At 39.5% G+C, this 21,143-nt stretch overlaps 1 protein-coding gene across 2 annotated transcripts in view; it reads right to left on the bottom strand.

Annotated features, from left to right (window-relative positions):
* The window catches only part of SPTB (spectrin beta, erythrocytic), a 167,416-nt gene that overhangs the window by 26,453 nt on the left and 119,820 nt on the right, over nucleotides 1–21,143 (bottom strand). For both annotated transcript variants that reach the window (XM_051977816.1, XM_051977817.1), the window contains exons 25-32: nucleotides 19,405–19,609; nucleotides 18,638–19,012; nucleotides 14,516–14,760; nucleotides 13,315–13,453; nucleotides 12,987–13,071; nucleotides 12,215–12,411; nucleotides 11,366–11,415; nucleotides 10,448–10,526 (exon numbers count right to left, since the gene is read on the bottom strand). In XM_051977816.1, coding sequence (XP_051833776.1) covers nucleotides 10,448–10,526; nucleotides 11,366–11,415; nucleotides 12,215–12,411; nucleotides 12,987–13,071; nucleotides 13,315–13,453; nucleotides 14,516–14,760; nucleotides 18,638–19,012; nucleotides 19,405–19,609 — 1,375 coding nt within the window. The remainder of the gene's footprint in view (nucleotides 1–10,447; nucleotides 10,527–11,365; nucleotides 11,416–12,214; nucleotides 12,412–12,986; nucleotides 13,072–13,314; nucleotides 13,454–14,515; nucleotides 14,761–18,637; nucleotides 19,013–19,404; nucleotides 19,610–21,143) is intronic.

Consider the following 21,143-nt stretch of genomic DNA (forward strand, 5'->3'; position numbering starts at 1 on the left):
GTGCCCAGCATTAACTTAGCTGAGCCTTATAAAAGATATGGACAGTTTTGCCACAGGGAATGAAAAACAGCCCTACTATGTGTCAAATGTATGTTGCTGCTGCTCTTACCCCAGTAAGAAAAACATTTCCAAAAGTAATATTATATTACATGGATGATATATTGGGATGTGCACCTGAGGAGCAAATGTTAGAAGCATGTCTACAAAAGACCATAGAAACACTAAAGAACTACAAATTGCACATAGCACCAGAAAAAATTCAAAGACATGCTCCTTTTCAATATTTAGGATATGAAGTATACCCTAAGGTACTTACAGTACAAAAACTTTCTTTAAGAACAGAGAAGCTAAACACCTTAAATGACTTTCAGAAATTGATAGATATCCAATGGATGAGTCCAGTGTTAGGTTTGACTACCTATCAATTGCAACCATTATATGACATTTTAAGAGGAGACAGTGCTTTAAACTCACCATGTCAGCTTACAAAAGAAGCTTAAGAGGTTTTGAGAGAAGTTGAACTGGCTTTATCCAATGTGATTGAGTCACTCAAAAACCCTTGGAAATATCAGTTTTTGCTACACAAGAGGCATCCACAGCAATCCATCAAGGAGACAGTGTGACAGAGTGGGTGAATCTCCCAGCACAGCCAGAACAAAGCCTTACTCCTTACCCAGTGCTTGTGGCTAGAATTTTACTAAAGGCCATTAAGCAAGCAGTACATTTATCTGGGATAAGACCTGACAAGATATACACCTTTTATACTAATGCACAAATTAAGGTGTGCTGTGAGATCATCCCAGAGTGGCAAATTTTATTGGCCACTGCTCCAAATTTTACACACGGATCTCCATTAAAGATAACCAGACTACTACATAATTGGCAATGTATTCATGAAGAAAAACTTTCTAAAGTTCCTCTTAAAGGACCAACTATCTTTACAGATGCATCAAAACATATTTATGCTGTATCCTCTCGTGACTTAACTATAAAAAGAGTAGTCAGAACTCCTTTTCAGTCCACTCAGCAGAATGAATTGTATGCAATCATTCTAGCTCTTATTATCCAAGAGATATAAATATATCTGATTTGGCCTATTCAGTAGGTGTGATACAAAGAATTGCCACCGCCCAAATAAAATTTGTAGCCTCTAATATATATCATCTCTTTAAGGAACTTCAAGAGCAAGTGAGAAAGCATCTAGTTAAGATTTATATCTTGCATGTACCCTCTCATAGTGAACTTTCAGGTCCTATTTTTGATGGTAATTCAAAGGCAGATAGCCTTCTAATTATGCTGGCCAATACCCCTTTATTTCAAGAAGCCCAAGAATCTCATTTTAAATATCAGGCTGCTTGAGCTTTACGTTTACAATTTGGAATAACAAGAGAGGAAGCTAGGAACATAGTCAAAGCCTGTACAGCTTGCCTTCCTTTCCATGTTCCTATACTCCCTCCAGGGAAGAACCCTTGTGGTTTGAGACCCAATTTGGCAAATGGATGTGACCCATTATAAATCTTTTGGTTGTCTGTCTTTTATCCATGTTGTGGTAGACACCTTTTCAGGATTCACTTTTGCAATACTAGCAGCCAGAGACAACCCGAGTGGTCACTGAATTCCTTATACAAGCATTTGCAATTATGGATGTGCCACAAGCAATAAAAACAGACAATTGACCTGCATATACTTCTGAACATTTTGCACACTTTTGTGCACAGTATAAGATTTTACACACCACTGGCATACCCTTTAGCCCTCAAGGACAAGCAATAGTAGAGAGGAGAAACAGAGACATTAAGATGCTGCTCCAAAAACGAGAGGGGGAGCCACAGGTAACCCTAGAGAACTTCTAAATCTAACTATACGATTAACTTCTTGATTTTTGATAATGATGCACTGGCTCCAGCAGACAGGTTTTATAAACCATCAGAAGGACAGTATCCACTATCTTTAGATAATCGCCAGGTGATGTGGAGAGACCCAGAAAGTGGTAAATGGGACCAGATAGGCTAACTGCTTGGGGGAGAGGGATTGCTTGTATCTCTACAGATGGAGAAGGAATCAGATGGGTGCCAACAAGCTGTATTTACCTTGTCCATTGGAGAGAGATGGAGCAGATCCTTGAAATGAAGGAAAAGACCCAAGAAACACCGGGTGGTTCCTTTGCTGACTGTGCCCACCACTGAAAGAGCATGGCAGTTATGGTGTTTGACTCATGGACATCAAAAATTGTTGGACTTCAAAACCCTTAGGAATCATTGGATTCTCTGACACATAAGACTTGAATTGTAGGACTTGAATCCTCAGGAATCATTTGATTCTCTGAGACATAATAATGCTGTTGTAGGACTTGAAAACCCACAGGAATCATTGGATTTTCTGAGAAAAGATGACTGTTGCAGGACTTCAAAATCTGCAGGAATCATTAGATCCCCTAACACATAAAAAGACTGTTGCAGACTTCAAAAACTTGTGGGGATCATTAGATTCCCTGATATGTGAAGCAATGGACAATAGATTGGTTTTGGACTATCTCTTGGCTGCTGAAGAAGGTATATGTGTGACTGCTATTTACATACTCTCCTTTTAGGACTTCTGGAAATCTTCTACACTACCATGTTGATTTATATTGTTATACCACTACTTGTGTGTACAATTCATGTTTATTGCACCACATTGAGCCTGCATTGGCTGTGAGGAATCATCACTAATAGCCTGTGCGTTATTGCTATGTGCTTGTGTAATACCTCCCATGCTGATGGGTTTGTGTATACCTGTAAGATCCTTCAAGCCAGAAACCCACTAGCAATCCTCACTTCCCTTTGGTGCTTTTCATCTCCCTTCCTGAGATGTGAGGTAGGGCGTGATCATCTCCTTTTTAGTGCTTTCACCTCCCTTACAGAGAAGTCACGAAGAGGGGTGTGATCACCTCCTTTTTGGTGTTTTCACCTCCTTTCCTGGGGGGTTCTCATCATCCTGAGAAGTTAGGGTGTGATCACCTCCTTTTTGGGGTTACCTCCCTGAGAAGTCAGAGATGGCATGACCATCTGTGTTCTAAAACAAAAGTGGGAGATGTAAAGGGCTGAAACTCTGAGTTGATGCACTAAGGTCAGACGACTGAGCACTTAAGTTTATGGATTGGACAATACTCTATTGGCATATGCTTGGAAAATGGCCCTTCCCACTATTTTGTGCTGGTTCAATCGTTTGGTGTATACAGAGAATTATGGGAAGGATTAGGGGGTGGAGTAAGACAAGTCAGGGTCTTGCCTGTTCACTTCTACCTCTAAAGATCAAGAATAAAAACCAAGACCAAGAATAAAGACCAAAGACTTTTGCTTATCCTGACTATGGATGATTCTAAGGTATCCAGGGTGCTAACTCGGTCTTCACACATGAATATTTTGCTATCCACTAGGATACATATATGTGATTTGTGATTGTGAGAGATGGTAGATAGAATGTTTCACTCAGAGAAGTTGGAAAAAGGGAATACTTCAATTTTGGGAAGGCAGTGTAGAAGATGAAATGGAAAGCAGTAAAAGATAAAATCAGAGAGCAGAGGAGGAGTGAATAGGAGGATAAAGATTTAAAATTTATGGTTTAAGACAGTGAATTAAGATATGCATTATAGTCAAAAGGTAAGAGTTTTAAGGGATCAGGTTACAAAGACAAAAATAATTCTGGCAATCCAACAGTTAAATTGTATGGCTCAGGTATCTATCATATATTAGAAATGGAGACTAAAGTTTTTAAAACAAAGTTAATGCCTACATCAAAAGCATAATTGGAAGTTGAAAGAAAATGAGAAAGCTAGATTCTCTTTAGATAAGGGATAAAAAAATACTTTCCACATGGTGAGTGATCAGAGAATTAACATTTAAGAGAATAATCAATCTTCTATAAACTTGCCTTCATTAATATCTTTAGCATTATTACTATGATTATGGTAATCATGGATTCTGGGTATTATTCAGTAATGGGTTCTCTATACTCCTGACAAAAATAATTCCTGACTTCAAGGATCTCATAATAAAGTAAATAAGATGACCCCTCACCTTTAAACCATAGTAATTTGCATGAGAATAGAGATTTTAAAGAAAAAAGGATAAGACTCAATCCCAGCTGAGATCTTGTACTCTAATGATTTCCATTTTTATACCCCACTTTTGAGGTTTCTACATTTCTACATATGCTTTATTTTTACCTATGTACCATCACATTATCTAGAAAAGAAATTTTGAAAAAGGGACCTGAAGATCTGGAGACACACAAGGCACTTGACAAATGCCTTTCACTGAGTTAAAATAAAGAAGAGCGAGCAGTGGACAGATGCAGATAGAGTAAGAGTTTTCATTTTGGAAGTATGGAGCAATGAAGCTCCACCCTGGAATTGTAGACAGATGGACCATTATGCACACTAACAATCATTCCAGTGGTCAGGGAGAGGAGAGATCATCCCATGTTTGAGGGAAAATTATTGTTTACTTACCATGCCTACCTCTAATGAACAAGTGATTTTCATGTCATCTCTGTGTCATGGAATGGGGTGGAGGTGGTAATACCAGGGGAAGAGGAGTAAAAGCTTGTCCAGGCAAAAAAGAAACAATGGTCTCTTTTTTTTTTTAATCTAAGGCTGTCAATGCATACTGTTTTAATGGCTTGTTAAAAGCTCTCAGCCAGCTACAAGAGTGTTGACAAGAAGAGCAAAACCACTGAAGTCAACTGAAGCTAGTACTAGAAGAAATGCTGAAAACTGGGCCATCCATCCTTGCTCCAAATTCACCCCTTAGAACCTGAGTATGCTATTGCTTATATTTAAAAATGGCTTGTTGCTTCAATGGAACTACATCCAAGAGATTAGACTACTTAAATCATTCACCTAAGATCAGAGAGGATGAATGAAGGCAAGGAACCCAGTATCCTCAAGCTAAACTGAATTCTTAATATGAAAGGGACCTCACTAGCCATCAGCTCCAACTCATAACCATCTGAAAATAAGCGTTTCCACTACAATATACCCTACGAAGTGCTAGTTTTTGTTTGAAGACCTTCAGTTGAAGGGAAACTTGCATGACTTCCTCCTGAGACAGCCTAACAACTTTGGAATACTCTTATTTTTAGGAAATATCCCCTTACCTTGGAGCCTAAATTTCAAGGCTAAAAGAGATTACAATTGGATTTGAGGCTTCAGTGAACTGCCTCTGGATTAAAATGGTCTCCCTTTCCATAAAGCAAGAATTGTGATTAGAAATTATTTCTGTCAAACTACAAGTGGTGGCTTTCCCTCTGTATTTCCCGCCTCTCTTCTATCCAGACAGTACCAGTATTTATTAAGTCTTTTATTAGTGCTAAACTGTGGGTTTTGAAAAATGAAAAAAATGGATTCCAGGTAAATTACTAAATAACAACATATCCATTTAACAACATATCCACAACATCCCTATGAGATTGTTCTCAACCTCTTAAGAGGTTAGGACTTGCCCACGTATGGCCACTCAACTAATGTTCAACTAGGTTGAACCCAGGTCTTCCTGTCACATATAGATTAATGACTTGTTCTGGTTAGCTCCAAAAGACAGGGCCAGGAGCAAAGGATTGAAGACAAAAAGAATCAAATTTAGGCTCAATGTCAAGGGAACAAAAAGTTTCTAATTAGTTTTCCAAAAGTGGAATGGGCTTCTGTGAGAGATGGTGGCTTCCTCTTCCTTGGAGGCCATCAAGCAGAAACTGGACAACTGCCTGCTGGCTGTTACAGTGAGATCTCTTTTTGTGTTAGACCAAATTAACCACCGAAATCCTTTCTGATTCTTACAATCTGTGATTCCACACTTTTCCCTCTCTGCTTCCTTCTAATAGGTCATGCTTTCTTTAATAAAAGTGGGCATTTATTACTTTTCACAGACATAGGAACAGGAACTCCTTTACACAAATGTTACTTTGTGGGTCAAATTATTGCAGGCATTACTTGTTTGATAGCAAAGGTAGGAAAACTGAGGAATACACTTGTCTTAGTCGTTATTCCAGTAAAGGAAAAGGCAGAGAAGGAGAAAAAGTCTCAGGTCTCTTAAATGTTGGACACCTTAGGAAAGTTCAGTCCTGGGAATAGGAAGTAGGAATCTCACTAAAAAGTGAGCATACTTATGTAGCATTCTGAGTTCTACTGTATGGAAAAAATGTTAGTTCTATTCTTAACTATTCGAGTGTTATAGCTTGAAGGGGTCTTAGATTCATCTGGCTCAAGTCCCCAATTTTGTGGATGAGAAAAGAAGAAACTTGACTTGTTAAGTGGTAGAGCCAGGACTAGAACCCAGCTCTCCTGACTCCCAGGTGTGATGATTATCGATTCTCCTCCCAGAACTGCCCAGAACTTCTCAAAAAGCTAGCTACTAAGAGATAGACTACAAAAAGAAGATTTTAGTTTCTCTTTTCAACATATTTCCATTTATATGATATTTTCACACATTCTCTAATCCCCTGGTATCTTTGTAAGGTAAGGAAGAAGTTATTTTATAGATATCATTGAGAGACAAAAGAAATAAAGGAAATAAACTTACCCAAGTGAGTGGTAAAGCTGGGACTAGACCCCGCTTCCTCATGTGATGTTCTTTTCACTAGCCCACATAACCTCTTCTTGACCCTCTCCCCATGTGCTAACCCCAAGTTTTGCCTCCTGCATGTCTGCATCTTGTTCTTTCTGATGCCCCCCCCCCCATATACTCACCTATTACCTGCATCATGCTCTTGGTACCAGACCCTGTTCCTGGGAGTCTCATGAAGCAGAGTTAAAGTGGAGTGGAATGGAATGGGATGGAAAGGGGACATTCCTAAGGAGAGTACTTAGCATCTGAACAGCACACAAGGCAGTGTGCCTCCATGTCATTTGTACCTCCATGGCATTCAGGATAAGCTACCCTTCAGGAGAATCCAGATAAGACACAAGGATAGTGAAGGGCTCAGATTCTTACTTTTTCTTCTGTTCTAGAAAATTTTGGGAAATCATTCCATGAGCTGGTTCATCATCTTCATGATGAACGCTAAGACAGGGAAATCAATTTCTTGTGATCTAGTCCTTGGCAAGACAGCTACTGATTCTCAAAGACTGGTCTTAGAGGGTGGGAAGTAGATACATTGCTTGCTAAGTGTCATAGAGGTTGAAATTATAGTTTATTATTTTCATGTCCAGCCATGAAAATCAAGGAGATAAAGATGGTCTCTGAAGGTCCTTTATGCAATAAGTAAAAATCACTACATTACAAATTTGCTTTTGTTATAGAATGGGGAAAGCATTTATGGTAGGGGTCCATGAACTTTTAAAAATATCTTTAAAATTATTTTAAAATAATTGGTTTATTTCTTTTGCATTCCTTTTTTTATTTTATTCATTTATAAACAACCTTCTAAGAAATGGAGTCTTTGGCTTCACAATCTCTCAATGGAGGTTTTGACAAAAAAAAAAAAAAAAAAAGGTAAGAACTCCTGAATTCTTGAGCTAACCTTCAATTTGGCTGAACCCACTGAGAACATTGGAGAGAGATGAGGTAAATTATGTGAATAACAGTATTATTGGAAAGTGAATTGGGTTGAAAAATCTTAATGAATTCAATATGGAAAAATCTTTTAGACAGACATGGATTATGAAAGGTAAATGAGTATGTGGCATGAGGAATGGGAGTTTGATGAATTTCTGGGATGGTTCTCCTGGCACTTGGATATTAATAGTGATATGTTTGCTGGATTGCATTCTTGTCCATCCCACTCCCTTCTCACATAACAGAGAGAGAAGGCAGGGAAGTTTGTCATGCATGAGTGACCATTTTCACATGAAACAATGTAAGAGGAAGACATAGCCACCAGCACCAAGAGAGCATACATACTGTCAAGAGAACAGTTTACCAGTTCCTTAATATTTTGTGTCTAATAGGGAGGGAAGATGTTTCCAGTGGGGTTTAGTATTAGAAAATAATTTTCAAAATTACTCTTTGGCCAAAACAATCCTCAACCCTCCACACCCCATTTTCTCCTCCTTTCTGTTTTCCTTAAGTCCCAATTCTGCTTTCCCCCAAATTAGATCTCCATGAAAACAAAATGTAAAAAATACTAAGAAAATGAAGTAACAGACCATCAATTTCTACTAGTATTGCTTCATGCTCACTTGACTTGCTGCTTTGATGTCTTTTTGGTGCTGGTTTCCATATCTGGGTAAAGTGCTTCTGGCTTTATATTAGTAGCCTCATACTCACCTTTTTTCATTAAACATTTGGTCTATGTTTCCCCTTCCTCCCCATTCCCCACACAGCATATTCCAGGTGCTTGGGATAGGAGAGGCAGGGCTCTATTGCATATATAAATCAAACACATGTACATACAGAGACACAAGGGGCAATTAAATAGATACAGTTGCTTGTTGGACACAATAATGCACACAGACGTTGTACACAATTCCACACAGACAAATAGCAATTTATACTAGGAAGAAACAGCCACGGGCCAGGAAAGCAGTGAGCCTTTGGAGGACAGCATTAGCTACACGGCCTTAAGTCCTGTGTCTCCAGAAGAGGTAGAGGTAGGGGCTGTTTTGGGAAGTCAGCCCATAAAACACATTTTTTTTTTTTTTGGCAAGTGCTGGACTTGGGAGATATTTCATCTCTGCTCCTGTTGCCGTGGCTGTCTGCTGATTAGTTGGAGTTTAGGGTACATTTCACCATAGGCCAGGAAGGAGGATCACCGCATGCAAAAGGAACTTTCTTGGAACTTTTGAGGTGGACCATCTGCATCCTCCATTTGGGACCCTTGCTACTGCCCTCCTGCTTGTGTACATGGGAGCAGAGCAGGTTTCTGAATATCACCAAAGTATGAGGTAGCAGAGACACACTGTGCATGTGAGTATTTAGAGTATGAAGACATGAATGTGCAGGCTTAATTTGAGCATAATGCTTAGAAGGGCCTGGAAAGGATCTTTAGAGATCATCCAATCCAACTTCTTCATTCCTCAAATGAGCATGTTGAGGGCATAAAAATGACTTATCTAAGGTCACACAGCAAATTAGTGTCTAAATTGGGATTAGAACTCATACTCCTGGCTCCTAAGATGGTGTTCTTACTACTAGCCCACTCAGGTGTTGAGAGGAAAAGGGAACAAATCTGGTTTTGGCATGAGATCTATATATAGTAGTATCTCACAGAAAACCAGTTTGCATCCTGAGTTAATTTCTTGCCACTGTCCCCAAATTTCTCTAATGTCCAGAAACCAAGGACAGAGTGGGGCGAATAAGGGCCACATATCACTTCATTTATACCCAGAAGATCCACAGAAGCATGCATATGGCAGGATGACTTGGGCAGGGAGGGGGAAATGGTGCCATGCAGGTAGTGATGCTGAACAAAGATCGGTGGTATACAAAACATCTTCTTGCTTTCTTCTTGTTCACTTTTGTAGACCTGTATTCATTCGACTTCATCACCAAATAATTGTTCCCCTACAAAAATATCATTCTACCTTCACTTGCTCCCAACAGAAATCCCACTGGAATCTACTGCTTACCTTGCTCTTTTTGTTCTCTTCTGGATTTTTGTCTTAAATCTTTGACAATATCCTCTAATGTGCCCTGAATGAAATACTGGGATATTGATTGACTACAGTAATTCCTGGGTCTCTTTAGCTGTCTCTTCTGCTATATCTACTATATAGCCTTCTTCTATACAACAGAAGTGCTCAACTCTATCTCTAATACTCTAAAGTTTTCAATTTTACCATTCTTCAACTTTACCCCTTCCCAGACTCCAGGATCTCCATATGTGCACCCCATTCAATCTGGTGCATTAGGCCAGGATGAATGGGAATTGAGAAAGGTGGCAAAAGTTTTCATTTGAAAAAAAAAAAGGAACTCATGAGGATGTGGGATGGAAGAACAGGTACCATGTACTTCCTATTCTCAGGGCCCAAGAAGAATGACTCTACTTTCAGAAATGAGTCCAACTCAGAAGATCCTACAAGTTGGGAGAAAAGCACTCTAATTTTAAGAATAAGGAAGGGGTAAACTGGAAGGAAAAGAGAAAGTTTATAAGCAAAACATTTCAACATGAATTATTTGGTTTTCCCTCTGATGTGAACGGCGATATGTTTATCCATTAACATTTATTAAATTCAATAAAACCAAAAGGAAGGCATCTCGATGGACAGGCATGTAATCTCCTTCCAGCATTTCACTTACACAGAATTGAGGAGGAAGGTGATTATACTAGAGAATTAAGTAAACACAATAAAATGAGGAAGACTAAAGTGAAACAGGAGCCTCTGGAAAGGGGAGGGGAAGGCAGAAGGGCCAGGGTAGTGATGTGTGCACCATTCTCAGCATTCCTGCTGACCGATTTGGACTGAGCTCTAGGACATAGGGTCTGGCTGCACAGATTCCCTGGAACTAGACAAATGTGAGCGGGAACTGACCAGTGATGTTATTTCAGTAGCTGCCCGATAGAACTCCCGAGGAGGCTCTCCCGCTGTCTCACCTTCCTCCTCCTGAGCCCTAAAGAATACGGAAGACCAGTTTAAAAACAAGTAGTTTCATTGGAGAGAACCTACCAAATGGAGATTGACTTCTTACATATAGCACACAGATAAAATGGACTGAGTAATCTATAATAAGGTTTCAATGTGTACAGATGTCTAGAAAACATCAGCAAGCTTATCCTATAAAATTTAGGTAAATACTTCTTCCCCCCCAAAACATAATCCTTTGAGAAATGGAAAAGTTTCCAATGTAAAGCAGCCATGTGAACATTATATATGGCTTCTGGCAGAATGAGGAGTGAGCTTTGTTCCAGTGGCAGTGATCCAGAGCAATAAAACTTAATTCTATTTATTCTGGATTTACCTTTCCAGTTTTAGATCCCACACGACTCAGGAGAGCTCTCTTTGCCTTTCATAAATAATTTACAAAGCCCCCAACCCAGAACTTCTTGGGTTTTTTAAAAATGTAAATACCCATAAATTGAAGAGCAAGATGCACATTTATCATAGCCTCATGAGACTCTAAGGATGCTGCTGTGGAGGGAGAATTTCTCTCCCCATTTCCTCTTTTCCACTGAGCTCTTCAGCTCTATTACTCTGGTATTTAAAATGTACTTGTCTAGAATCAGGGGTCCTCAAACTTTTTAAATAGGGGGCCAGTTCACTGTCCCTCAGACTGCCGGAGGGCCGGACTACAGTAAAAACAAAAACTTTGTTTTGTGGGCCTTTAAATAAAGAAACTTCATAGCTCTGGGCGAGGGGGATAAACGTCCTCAGCTGCCGCATCTGGCCCATGGGCCACAGTTTGAGGACCCCTGGAGATACTCAATCAGGTTCTTTTCTCATGGTACTTACCCAATGTCTTCTGTGGGTCTCTCTGGAGTTTGGAGTTCTTTTAGCTCAAGCTAGAAAAAGAAAAGGTCATTCATTGGGTCAGGGAAGACACAGTAAAAATGAGAACAGGGAGACAGAGAGAGAGAGAGAGAAAGAGAGAGAGAGAGAGAGAGAGAAGAGAGAGAGAGAGAGAGAGAGAGAGAATTAATTTCTCTGTGCTATGCCTCAAGAAGAGTCTTTCCTTTATTATATCTCCTTTCACCCAGCCCAATCACATTGCAGTTACTTGGGTTCAGAAGCCCTAAATCTATTGATGTCATAATTGCCATACTACCTTCCTGCTTGAGAATCACAAGATAATGAAACTGGAAAGGATCTTAAAAGCTATCTAGTTCAATCTCCTCAATTTTGACTTACCAGGATCACAAAGGTGGTAAATCATACATCCAAGGTTTGAACCTGAGGCTCCTGACTAAATCCAAAAGTCATTTACCTACATATAATGACCATATTTCCTTGCATTTATTTGCAAACCTTTAAAATCATGTTGACACATAATTATCAAACTTAATAATGATTTAGTGTAACATTATTATGTCTTTTTCACATATGTGTGTCTTGTTTCTGTAGAAGAGTAAATAACTTGATGATAGAGAATAGCATCTTCTATTATTTTAGTATCCTCTCCCTCACTCTTCTTATTTACCACAGAGCTCTACATTTAACTACTAAGAAGCCTAACTCAGTTTCCTCTGCACTACCCCTCCTTGCCCAACTCTTTGCCAACCTAGCCACTTCAGGACTCAGTGGTTGTCTTCTTCATTCAGTTTTTCCCATTTGGCCCCAACACTTGGATGCCCCATAACTCACCGTGGTGAGTTTTTCAAGAGCAGCAAATCGCTCAGCCCAGGGAGCTGTGGACTTCTCAAAGGCTTCATGTCTCTTGATAAGTTTTTCCACGCTGTCCACAGTATGTCCAAAATCCCTGCTAGCCAAGTAAGGCTCTTGGGCAATCAGCCACGCTTCAGCCACAGAAGCATCCCGAGAGAACTGACATACTTCCAACACTGTCACAAAGAACAAGTCACAGACACACACACACATACACAAAGGACCTCAACAGGTTAGCAGCTCAAAAAAGACTACATATGGGATGGGAAATTTAGGAAAGTCAGCTCCTTGAGGGCAGGAATTTTTCCTTTGCCTTTCTTAGAGTCCTCATCACTCAAAACTTTGTCTGGCACTTAGTAAATGCTTAAGACATGTTGACTTGACTTGCTTCATGGTGAGACTTTCACCAGTCACCTGGTATACAAGTCTTCTCACTAATGTCTATATAACCATCTTCATTCCCCAAGTCCCATAGGGGTGGGACTGAAAATTTTCTTCCCAGCCAGCCTTAAGATCCTTGATTAATTTTATGTAAATAAAAGGAGACACAAGTACAAACCAGAAGCTGGACTTTCCTGGTTAAGAACCCCTATCTGTGATAGGGTAGTGTTGGGGATGGGGAAGGGATGGGTTGTGGATAATTCTTCAGACTGATCATAAAACTGAGGAGTCCTTATGTTCCTCCCCCTTTCCTTCATTCACAAGAAGCCCCAAGCTTGGCCAAGGTCACTGGCTCCAAGGTTGCACTTACATAGAAGTAGCCGCTCTGCGCGGTTGTCCCATTTCTTCATCATCTCCTGCCTTTTTGACATCACCTGATTCAGTTTCTCCTTGATCTGCAATGATGATAAAGAGATTTTTAATGCTGGTCTGGAGCTCAGACCATTACTTCACATTTAAGCTGTTTACAAGCTCACAAGCTGTTTATATAGTAGGTACTTAAGAAATATTTATTGAATGAATGGATGGGTAGATAGATTGATTATTTAAGACATTACTGAAAAAAGGTATGATACCTGAGCCCAGTTGGTCTCCAATTTCTGTGTCTGCTTCCTTTTCTAGGCCTTTTGCTTTCTTACCTCTTCGGAAGCCTGGTGCTGCCGCTGAAGCAATGATTCTCCTAATTCAAGGCATGTGCTGAAATTTTTGCTCCGGGTTTCAATTTCTGCCTTGATGCCTTGGTGATACTTCATAAGCAGTTCCACAGAAGATACATCCCTGATAAGAGAGGCAGGTGGAGAATTCAGCCAAAAGAATGTATCCTGAGACTAAAGCCAAAAGGGAAATTTTCTCCCTGGATATTCTCGAGCTCCTAAAGGAGGAAAAGACCTTAAAGCTGCACACACATTATTAGGTATTAATTAGTTCTTGAAAAATGCTATTTCCAAATTCCCAAACTGCAAGGCTCTTAGTTTCCAGGCCAGCCACTATGGGATCCTAATGGCTCAGACCACATTATCTTCTGAAACAGTATAATAAACAAACCCTAGAAGTTCTCTCTGAGGCCAGCTGCTGACAAGGAATCTGAAGGACAAAGGAAGGCTTGGTGTTCCCAGAGCCAGGGGCTTGGACACCTGTGGGAGGTGCTCGGATCCTCAAATCAAAACAAGCCATCCTGAGGGGTGAGATCCCAGTCTCTGGGGAGCAATGCAAATGAAATGGAGGAAAAGTTATTCTGAGGGACAACAACAGGTACAAGGTTGTACATAGTAGGTTCTGAGTAACTAGATTCCAAGATGTTGAGAACTTTATAATACCAGCTCTTCCACTGGGATTCTCACTTGTGGTTTATTTCCTAAGCAAAAAGAATACAAGTTCTTTCAGGATGGGAAAAGGAAAAGATGTTTTCAGCAATGATAAAACATTGAGGAATAGATAATGGGGGGACATCTGGGCTTATATATGGTTCAAGCATGAGTTCCTCAAGGTCTTATACTGCCGAGTAAGCTTATCACTCCCATAACTCTGAAATTATGATTCTTGCTAATAATGCTCTATACAAGCTGGCACAAGGTAGGGTACAAATGCAAGTGAGAAAAGGCACCTTGAGCCTCAGTTCAAAGCCTGGGCTGGGCTTTTCCAGGCCCCATACCAATCAAACATCACTGAGCACCTAAGGTCCTTTGTTATTACAACAATACTGAGTCACGTTGGCTCTGGTCCCCAAAGGCCTGCTGCTCCGCCCTTCTTTCCTCCTCCTGAGAACAAGTCAGAAGCTGTACCTAAGTCTGTGAGCCCCACCTTGTGGGGGAAAATAGCCCCCGAAGAAGCCAGCCATACCTGGGCTTCTCCTGGGTTTCTATCTGCCGGATGATGCTTTCCATCCAAGAGAGGAGGTCCCGGACCATGCTGAAGAAGCGGAACTTGTCTGCTGTGTCCACCAACTGGGCCCGGCGCCCTGTGCAGGCAGCCAGGAGCACTTGCCATGAGGCAGACACCTCCTGCTCTTTCCTCTGGATCTCATCAGCCTTCTCTCCAGCATATGCTGTCTGCAGGCGAGTGGCCATGTCCCGGAACTGGTGCATCTGGAGTCACCACCATCAGATGATACATTACATCGAAGTGCTCTGCACTTTACAAAATGTTTTCTACACACACAATCTCATTCCAACCTCACAACTCCGTGAGATGGGTACAATTAGATTTTATAATAGCTGTTTTACAGATCGGAAAACGGAGGTTCAGAGCAGTTGAATGAGTTACCACGGTCACACAGCTGGTAAATGCCAGAAGTATTTCTGGCTTCACGCATGCTGATTCAAAGCCTCCTGCTCTATCCACTGTTCCACACGGCCTCATTCAAAGTGTGCCGTTGTTCTGTAGGACTAGGGAACTATGGGCTTGGAAGGGTAAGGAATCTTTCTGGTCTCCTGTATGGGATGGTGATGGTAAAGCCACTAGAGCAAAAAGCTCCAAAATCAGGGACATGGAATTACTTCCAGGGTCAAAGGGTGAAAAGATGGGCTGTACCCTCCTATCCTCCCCCAGCTAACTATGGGTTTGCCCTTAACACAATTACCTTACCCTCTTCAAGATTTTGTCCCTTTTCCCAACCTCTCACTGCTGGCCTCCTATGAGGTTGCTCATGATATGGGTCCCCATGAGGAAATGATAACCTATTCTAACTCACAGCAGGTAAGCAGGCAAAATTCCCTCATAGCGTCCTCACACATGGTCTCTCATCACCAGAGCTCATGCTTTGTGCTCCAGGGCAGGAGACAATGAGTAAATCCCATTTCATCTCTCCCTTTTCATTTTTTATTTAGGAAGAGTGAGTGGAATAGGAAAATAGGCATGAATACATTATAATTACATCCTTTTCCTAAACATTCCTAATCTCATAAAAACATGGATTTAGAGTTAGAAGGATAGAGAGCACTGGGTAAAACATTCTCACTTTACAAAAGAAAGAACTAAGCCCAGAGCTATAGAAATAGTTAATGTCTGAAACAGGATTGGAACTCAAATATATGTATATCTTCTCTGTCTTTCTCTGTCTGTCTCTCTCTGTTTCTCTGTTTCTCTCTCTATCTCTCTTCTGTCTTTCTCTGTCTCTCTCTTTCTCTCTGTCTCTCTCTGTCTCTCTCCTCTCCCCAGGATGGGGATGAATTTGAAATCAGGTCCTACTGACTCCAGGACTACTGCTTTACCACTTGATTCTCTTTTCAGTCAAGGGAGCCTTGCTGCTACTCTCCTAGATTCTCAATTTTCTACTTATCCTTGATTCTTCAACTCAACTTAAACTGCCTTCTTCAAAGTTAATAAGTCTCTCATGACTAAAAACTGAAGGCCTTTTCTCAATATGCATCCTTTTTGATCTCTGTACAACACCTTCTCCTCCATGGACATTTAACTGTCTGCAATGTTGCTCTCCTCTGGGTCCTCCTTTTACTGGTCTGACCTTTTCTTATGCTCTTTTAATAGTCCATCCTTACTATATTCTGCCAGTCCTTCCAGGGTCTTCATTTATATTGTGAATCCTAATTGTGAGTGTACTCTAAGGCTCTGTCTAGGACCATCTTCTTTCTCTCTGTATATTCTCTCACTTGGTGATTTTATCAGCTCCCATGGCTTTAATTATCATCTTCATAAAGATGACCCCAAATTGGTCTTTCTACTATAAATTTCTCTCCTATCCAATTCATTAGTCACAAGATTACTAATTTGGCTTTTCTAAAGCACATGTTTGACAATCATTTCCCTACTCAATCAAGTTCTGTTATTCCTTTTTGACTCCAGTATTATTTCACCCCTTTAAAAATTTCTATTTTATGTAAACTTTATAATATATATGGATTGGGAATGAAGTGTTTATATTATGTGTCAGAATTGTGCTAAGCACTTTTTACAAATATTATCTCATTTGATCTTCACAATGATAGTCTTACTTCCATTTTACAATCGAGAAAACAGAGACAATCAGGTTGAGTGATTTAAACTCAGGTCTTGCTAGCACCAAACCCAGCTCTCTATTGTAATATCTAGAATCCTCATATATAATTATTAGTATGTAAGTCCATATATAATTTATAAACAATTAAATATATATATTGGAGGTATATACTCAAAATTTCTTTTGTAAAGGGGTACTTGATCAAAAAATTTCAGAGAGTGCTGTTTCAGAGCACAAACAGTAACTCAGAAGACAGGAATTCAGATACCCTCCTGGCTCTATCACTGCCATGCCAGGCAATGTGGGACAAAATTCCTCTGCCCTCTGGCATCTTTTCCTCTGTCTACAAAATAGGGAAGCATATATTACTGTTCTTCTCTCAGGACTTTAATGTGCTTCTGGGCTCCTTGGATGAAAAATGCTATGATAGGATGTCCTTATTTAAGGTTGCTTGCTAGTGTAAATAAAATTACATTCTTATGCAGAGCCCCCTATTGTGAGACCTCAAGGGAATTGTACTTATGTTCAAAGTCCTGGAATCTGTTCATCTCCCATACCTACACTATCTATTCACCTTCTATTTTCTGACCTTATAAGCTTCTTGGCCCAAAGAAAGAGCTGCTACTCATCCAGGGAATACCATCTTCATATAAAGCTAAGAATACAACCAGAAAATGGCTATCTATTTTGATTTATCTAAATTGACTGAGCAAACCAAAATTTAAGACACCATAATCCAGCTCATTATTCTATTTTTTTCTGAAGCTAATTTTTAAGCTTAAACTGAGAACTGGAGGGGAACTTTCAGATCATCTAGATAAATTTCCTTATTTTTCAGATGAGGAGACTGAGGCTCATAAAGGTCAAACAATTTATCTATCATCACATAACTAGCAGGAATCAGAAACCTAGGATTAGAATCTTTTAATTGTATCACAATGCATCCTCTGTATGGCAGAAAACTTGACTGTTAGTATGTGCTAGCAATGTTCAATGACCAACAAGTGGATACAGTACCTGAGGAACAAAACCACGTTCATACTGACATTCTTATTATATATAAACCCAGAAGACAATGAAAACATACATGACTGGAAAAAAAGGCAAGCCAATCATGCAGAGATAAAAATTGGCTAATCTAATCTAAGTGGATTTGCTGGTATGGTTGACATATTTAAAAGGAGAAGAAAAAAAGGGGGCTTTTAGCAGGTTGGAAAATTATGGTGAAAATTTAGAAAAAAATCACAGAAGATGAAAAGACTCCACATTTCAAACAAATATACGACTGTTTCCTATATACTAGATTCTATTTCCTGTCCCACATGCCTTTGTACATGCCTGGAATGGTTTCCCTCCACCTTGTAGAATCATTAGCTTCCTAGGATTCAGCTCAATTGTCATCTCATATATCCTATTCTAATCTCCTTATAGTTGCTAGTGCCCTCTTCCAGGAAATTATTTAGTATTTATTTTGTCATGCATATATTACTTTCTCTCTGAGGGTAAAGAATTGTTTCTTTTGTCTTTGGATTCTCAATGTCTAGACCAAAGTCCAGCATATACATGTCATAAGTACTTAATGAGTAAAAAATAAGTAGGAGCTACAATCTGCATCAGTGGGAAAGAGTTCCTATGTTAAGACACCAATCTACCAAAGTACTATGATATTTCCCCAAAACAAGACCTAAACATGAGTCAGAACTCATCATTCCCTACTCCAACCAGAAAGCTCTATGTTCCCTTTATAGTTAATGTCCTTGTGGATTAGGATGTATTGAAGGTAACAAAAATATTTATCACTTTATTTCCCACTATAGACCTAACTTCAGTGACATTCACACCAACTCTGAAGTCCTCAAATACTCATTTTACAAGTGGGAAGATCGACAGAGAGTAATGGTTTGTAAAGAGCCACAGAGAAATCATAGTTTGTGAACAAAGAGACCCAAGGCTTTGTGGGTTTCCATTTAAAGCAAACTACATAGGGTAGACTGAAGAACAGAACGTACCTGCACTCCTAGTTGATCTAATTCTCGCTCAAATGCCGTGTGAACACGGTGGAAGGATTCAGCAGTACTGGCATCAAGTCCCACATCTTCAGGCAATTCCCGGTGTTTCTCATCAATGAGGCCTTGAATCTCTTCTCCCATATAGAAGTATCGGTGCAGGTCATAAGAAGCAGCTAACAGCTGCATTCGGGTGTCTATTAACTCTAGTAGATCGGCCCAGATCTCATTCAGTCCATCCTTCCACTCAGCAATGGTGGCAGCCTCCGCATGGCCAGCATCAATGAGCCGCTCGATTATCAAGTTAACATTGTCTACCCTCTCTTGTCCAATTGCCCCAGTTTCCCGGGCAAAGTCACGAAACTTGTCCCGCAGCAACTAGAATTGGAGATGAAGGGCACAGGTTAACAGAAAGATGGTTATTAGACTCTTGAGATGCTGGGGATATGGCATGGCACTCTCACAGTCTTGTCGCAGATTCTACTATACTATAGCTGTCTATGGCTGTATCATCACACCTTTTTCAAGGGAAAAAAAAGTGAAATCCAATAAGATTATCCCCTGGAAAGATTATCACACTTCAAACTTTGTTGCGGTTACACTCTGCTGCTTAATGGAAGTAGATGATAGATAAAATTTTAGTGTTTTACTAAAACTGAAAATAGAGAGGGCAAACATGTGGGACTGCTATTGTTATATGTCTAAAAATAATGACAGACTCAAGTGTTTTCCTTTTTTTAGAAAAAGAATGTTCTAGGTGAGAAACTCACAGTAACATGATCGAAATCTTGCCCCATTTCTTGTGAAGAGACTACCACCTCCCTTTCTGCAATCCACTGTTCCAAATCATCCGCCTCTCTCTTCAGCTGGAACAAATGATACATGTTTTCTAGTTTGCGTTTGCGTTCCTCAGCCAAATCTTTCAGCCCGGCATATTGTTTGTCCACCTGCCCTTGAAGTCGGATAATCTGTTCACTAGGATTTAAAAAAAAACACCAATTAAAGTAAAAAAATTAGTTCCAAGATTAGCAATGATCTTGGGCCTCAAAGGCATTACAGGCATAAAAGAGAAAGAATTTCAAAGGACCTAGATTTGGATGGTTGAGGTAATAACCCTTAGCTTATTTTTTCCTCCAATGTTCATCCCCAAGTGAGCAATGGGGAAACCAAGGCATGAGACGACTCCTAAGTTTCCTGAGTCATCATGGATAAGACATGGTAGAAGGTCTAGGTACTCTGTCTCCCACTCCAAGATGCTTTCCATTGGACCACACTGCTCTTTATGGCCCTTTTAGCAGATGCTGGAGATGAAATTCTAAGTCCCTAAATAAAATAGTGCATAAGGTTTCTCTCTATTAAAGGAACAATCCTCCCCATTTGCCCTTCTTTTTACTGTATCCTCAGGCACTGTCTGAAGTTTTGATAACTAGTTGCTTTACTAACAATTTGCTTAGTTTAGGTCAATCACAGAATTCACTGTGAAGAATGAACTTATTCATTATCTTTATAAGTAGATTGATCAAGATTCTTCTTCATCAATGCCCAACAAATCATCAGCCATGACCAAGGAGAAATACTAATTGTCATAACTTATATAGAAGTTTTAAAGTTTACAAGAGATTTTGTATACATTATCTCGTTTGAGTCTTACAAAGGCCCTGAAGATAAAATAGTCAAGTGATTTGACTGCTATTATCACACAACCATTATGTGTGCAGACAATATTTGAACCTAAGTCTACATGACTTAAAAGAAACTAGAGTCATTAAATCTTGCATAACTTTCCATCCAGAGATATCAATATTAGGTTTATGCTCCACAGAGATCAAAGAAAAAAGAATAGATGGTTTACCATGTGTACAAAAATATTTATAACTTTTTATATTAGTTTTTTTTTAAGAGAAACAAAGAGTGGGGAATGGCAAAACAAATTATGTTATGTGAATGTAATGGAATGGAACTATATATATTTATATATTATTATTAAGAAATAATAAAATAGATGGCTTCAGAGAAAATTAGGGAGTTCTATGAACTACCTATGAAATGATGCAGAATGAAATGAGCAAAACCAGATAAACAATTTAAACAATCACAGCATTACAAGGAAAAATGACACTAAAAAACTTCAAGAGGCAATGACAAACCATGGTTCCAGAGAGTCAAGGCACCTACCTCCTGACAGAGTTAATGGACTCAAGCTACAGAATGAAACATATTTTTGGACATGGACAAAGCAAGTATTTGTCTTGCTTGATTATATATTTTTGTTATGAAGCTTTTCATTTTCTTTTGTTGTTGTTGTTGTTGTTGAATTGGAAGTGAAGAGTAGAAAAGACAGAAAATAAATACTTGTTTATTGAAAAAAAATTTAAATAAACTATATCTGACATTAAGTCTAGCATTCTATTCTATTAATCCCTGGGAAAAAAGCTTGAGTTCCAAGTACTGAAAGCAAATGTGGAGTCAAAGAAGTCCTTCCTTGGTGCCCATAGAGAAATAGCATGGG

The sequence above is a fragment of the Antechinus flavipes genome, chromosome 2, assembly GCF_016432865.1.
Source record: "Antechinus flavipes isolate AdamAnt ecotype Samford, QLD, Australia chromosome 2, AdamAnt_v2, whole genome shotgun sequence".
Lineage (NCBI taxonomy): Eukaryota > Metazoa > Chordata > Mammalia > Dasyuromorphia > Dasyuridae > Antechinus > Antechinus flavipes.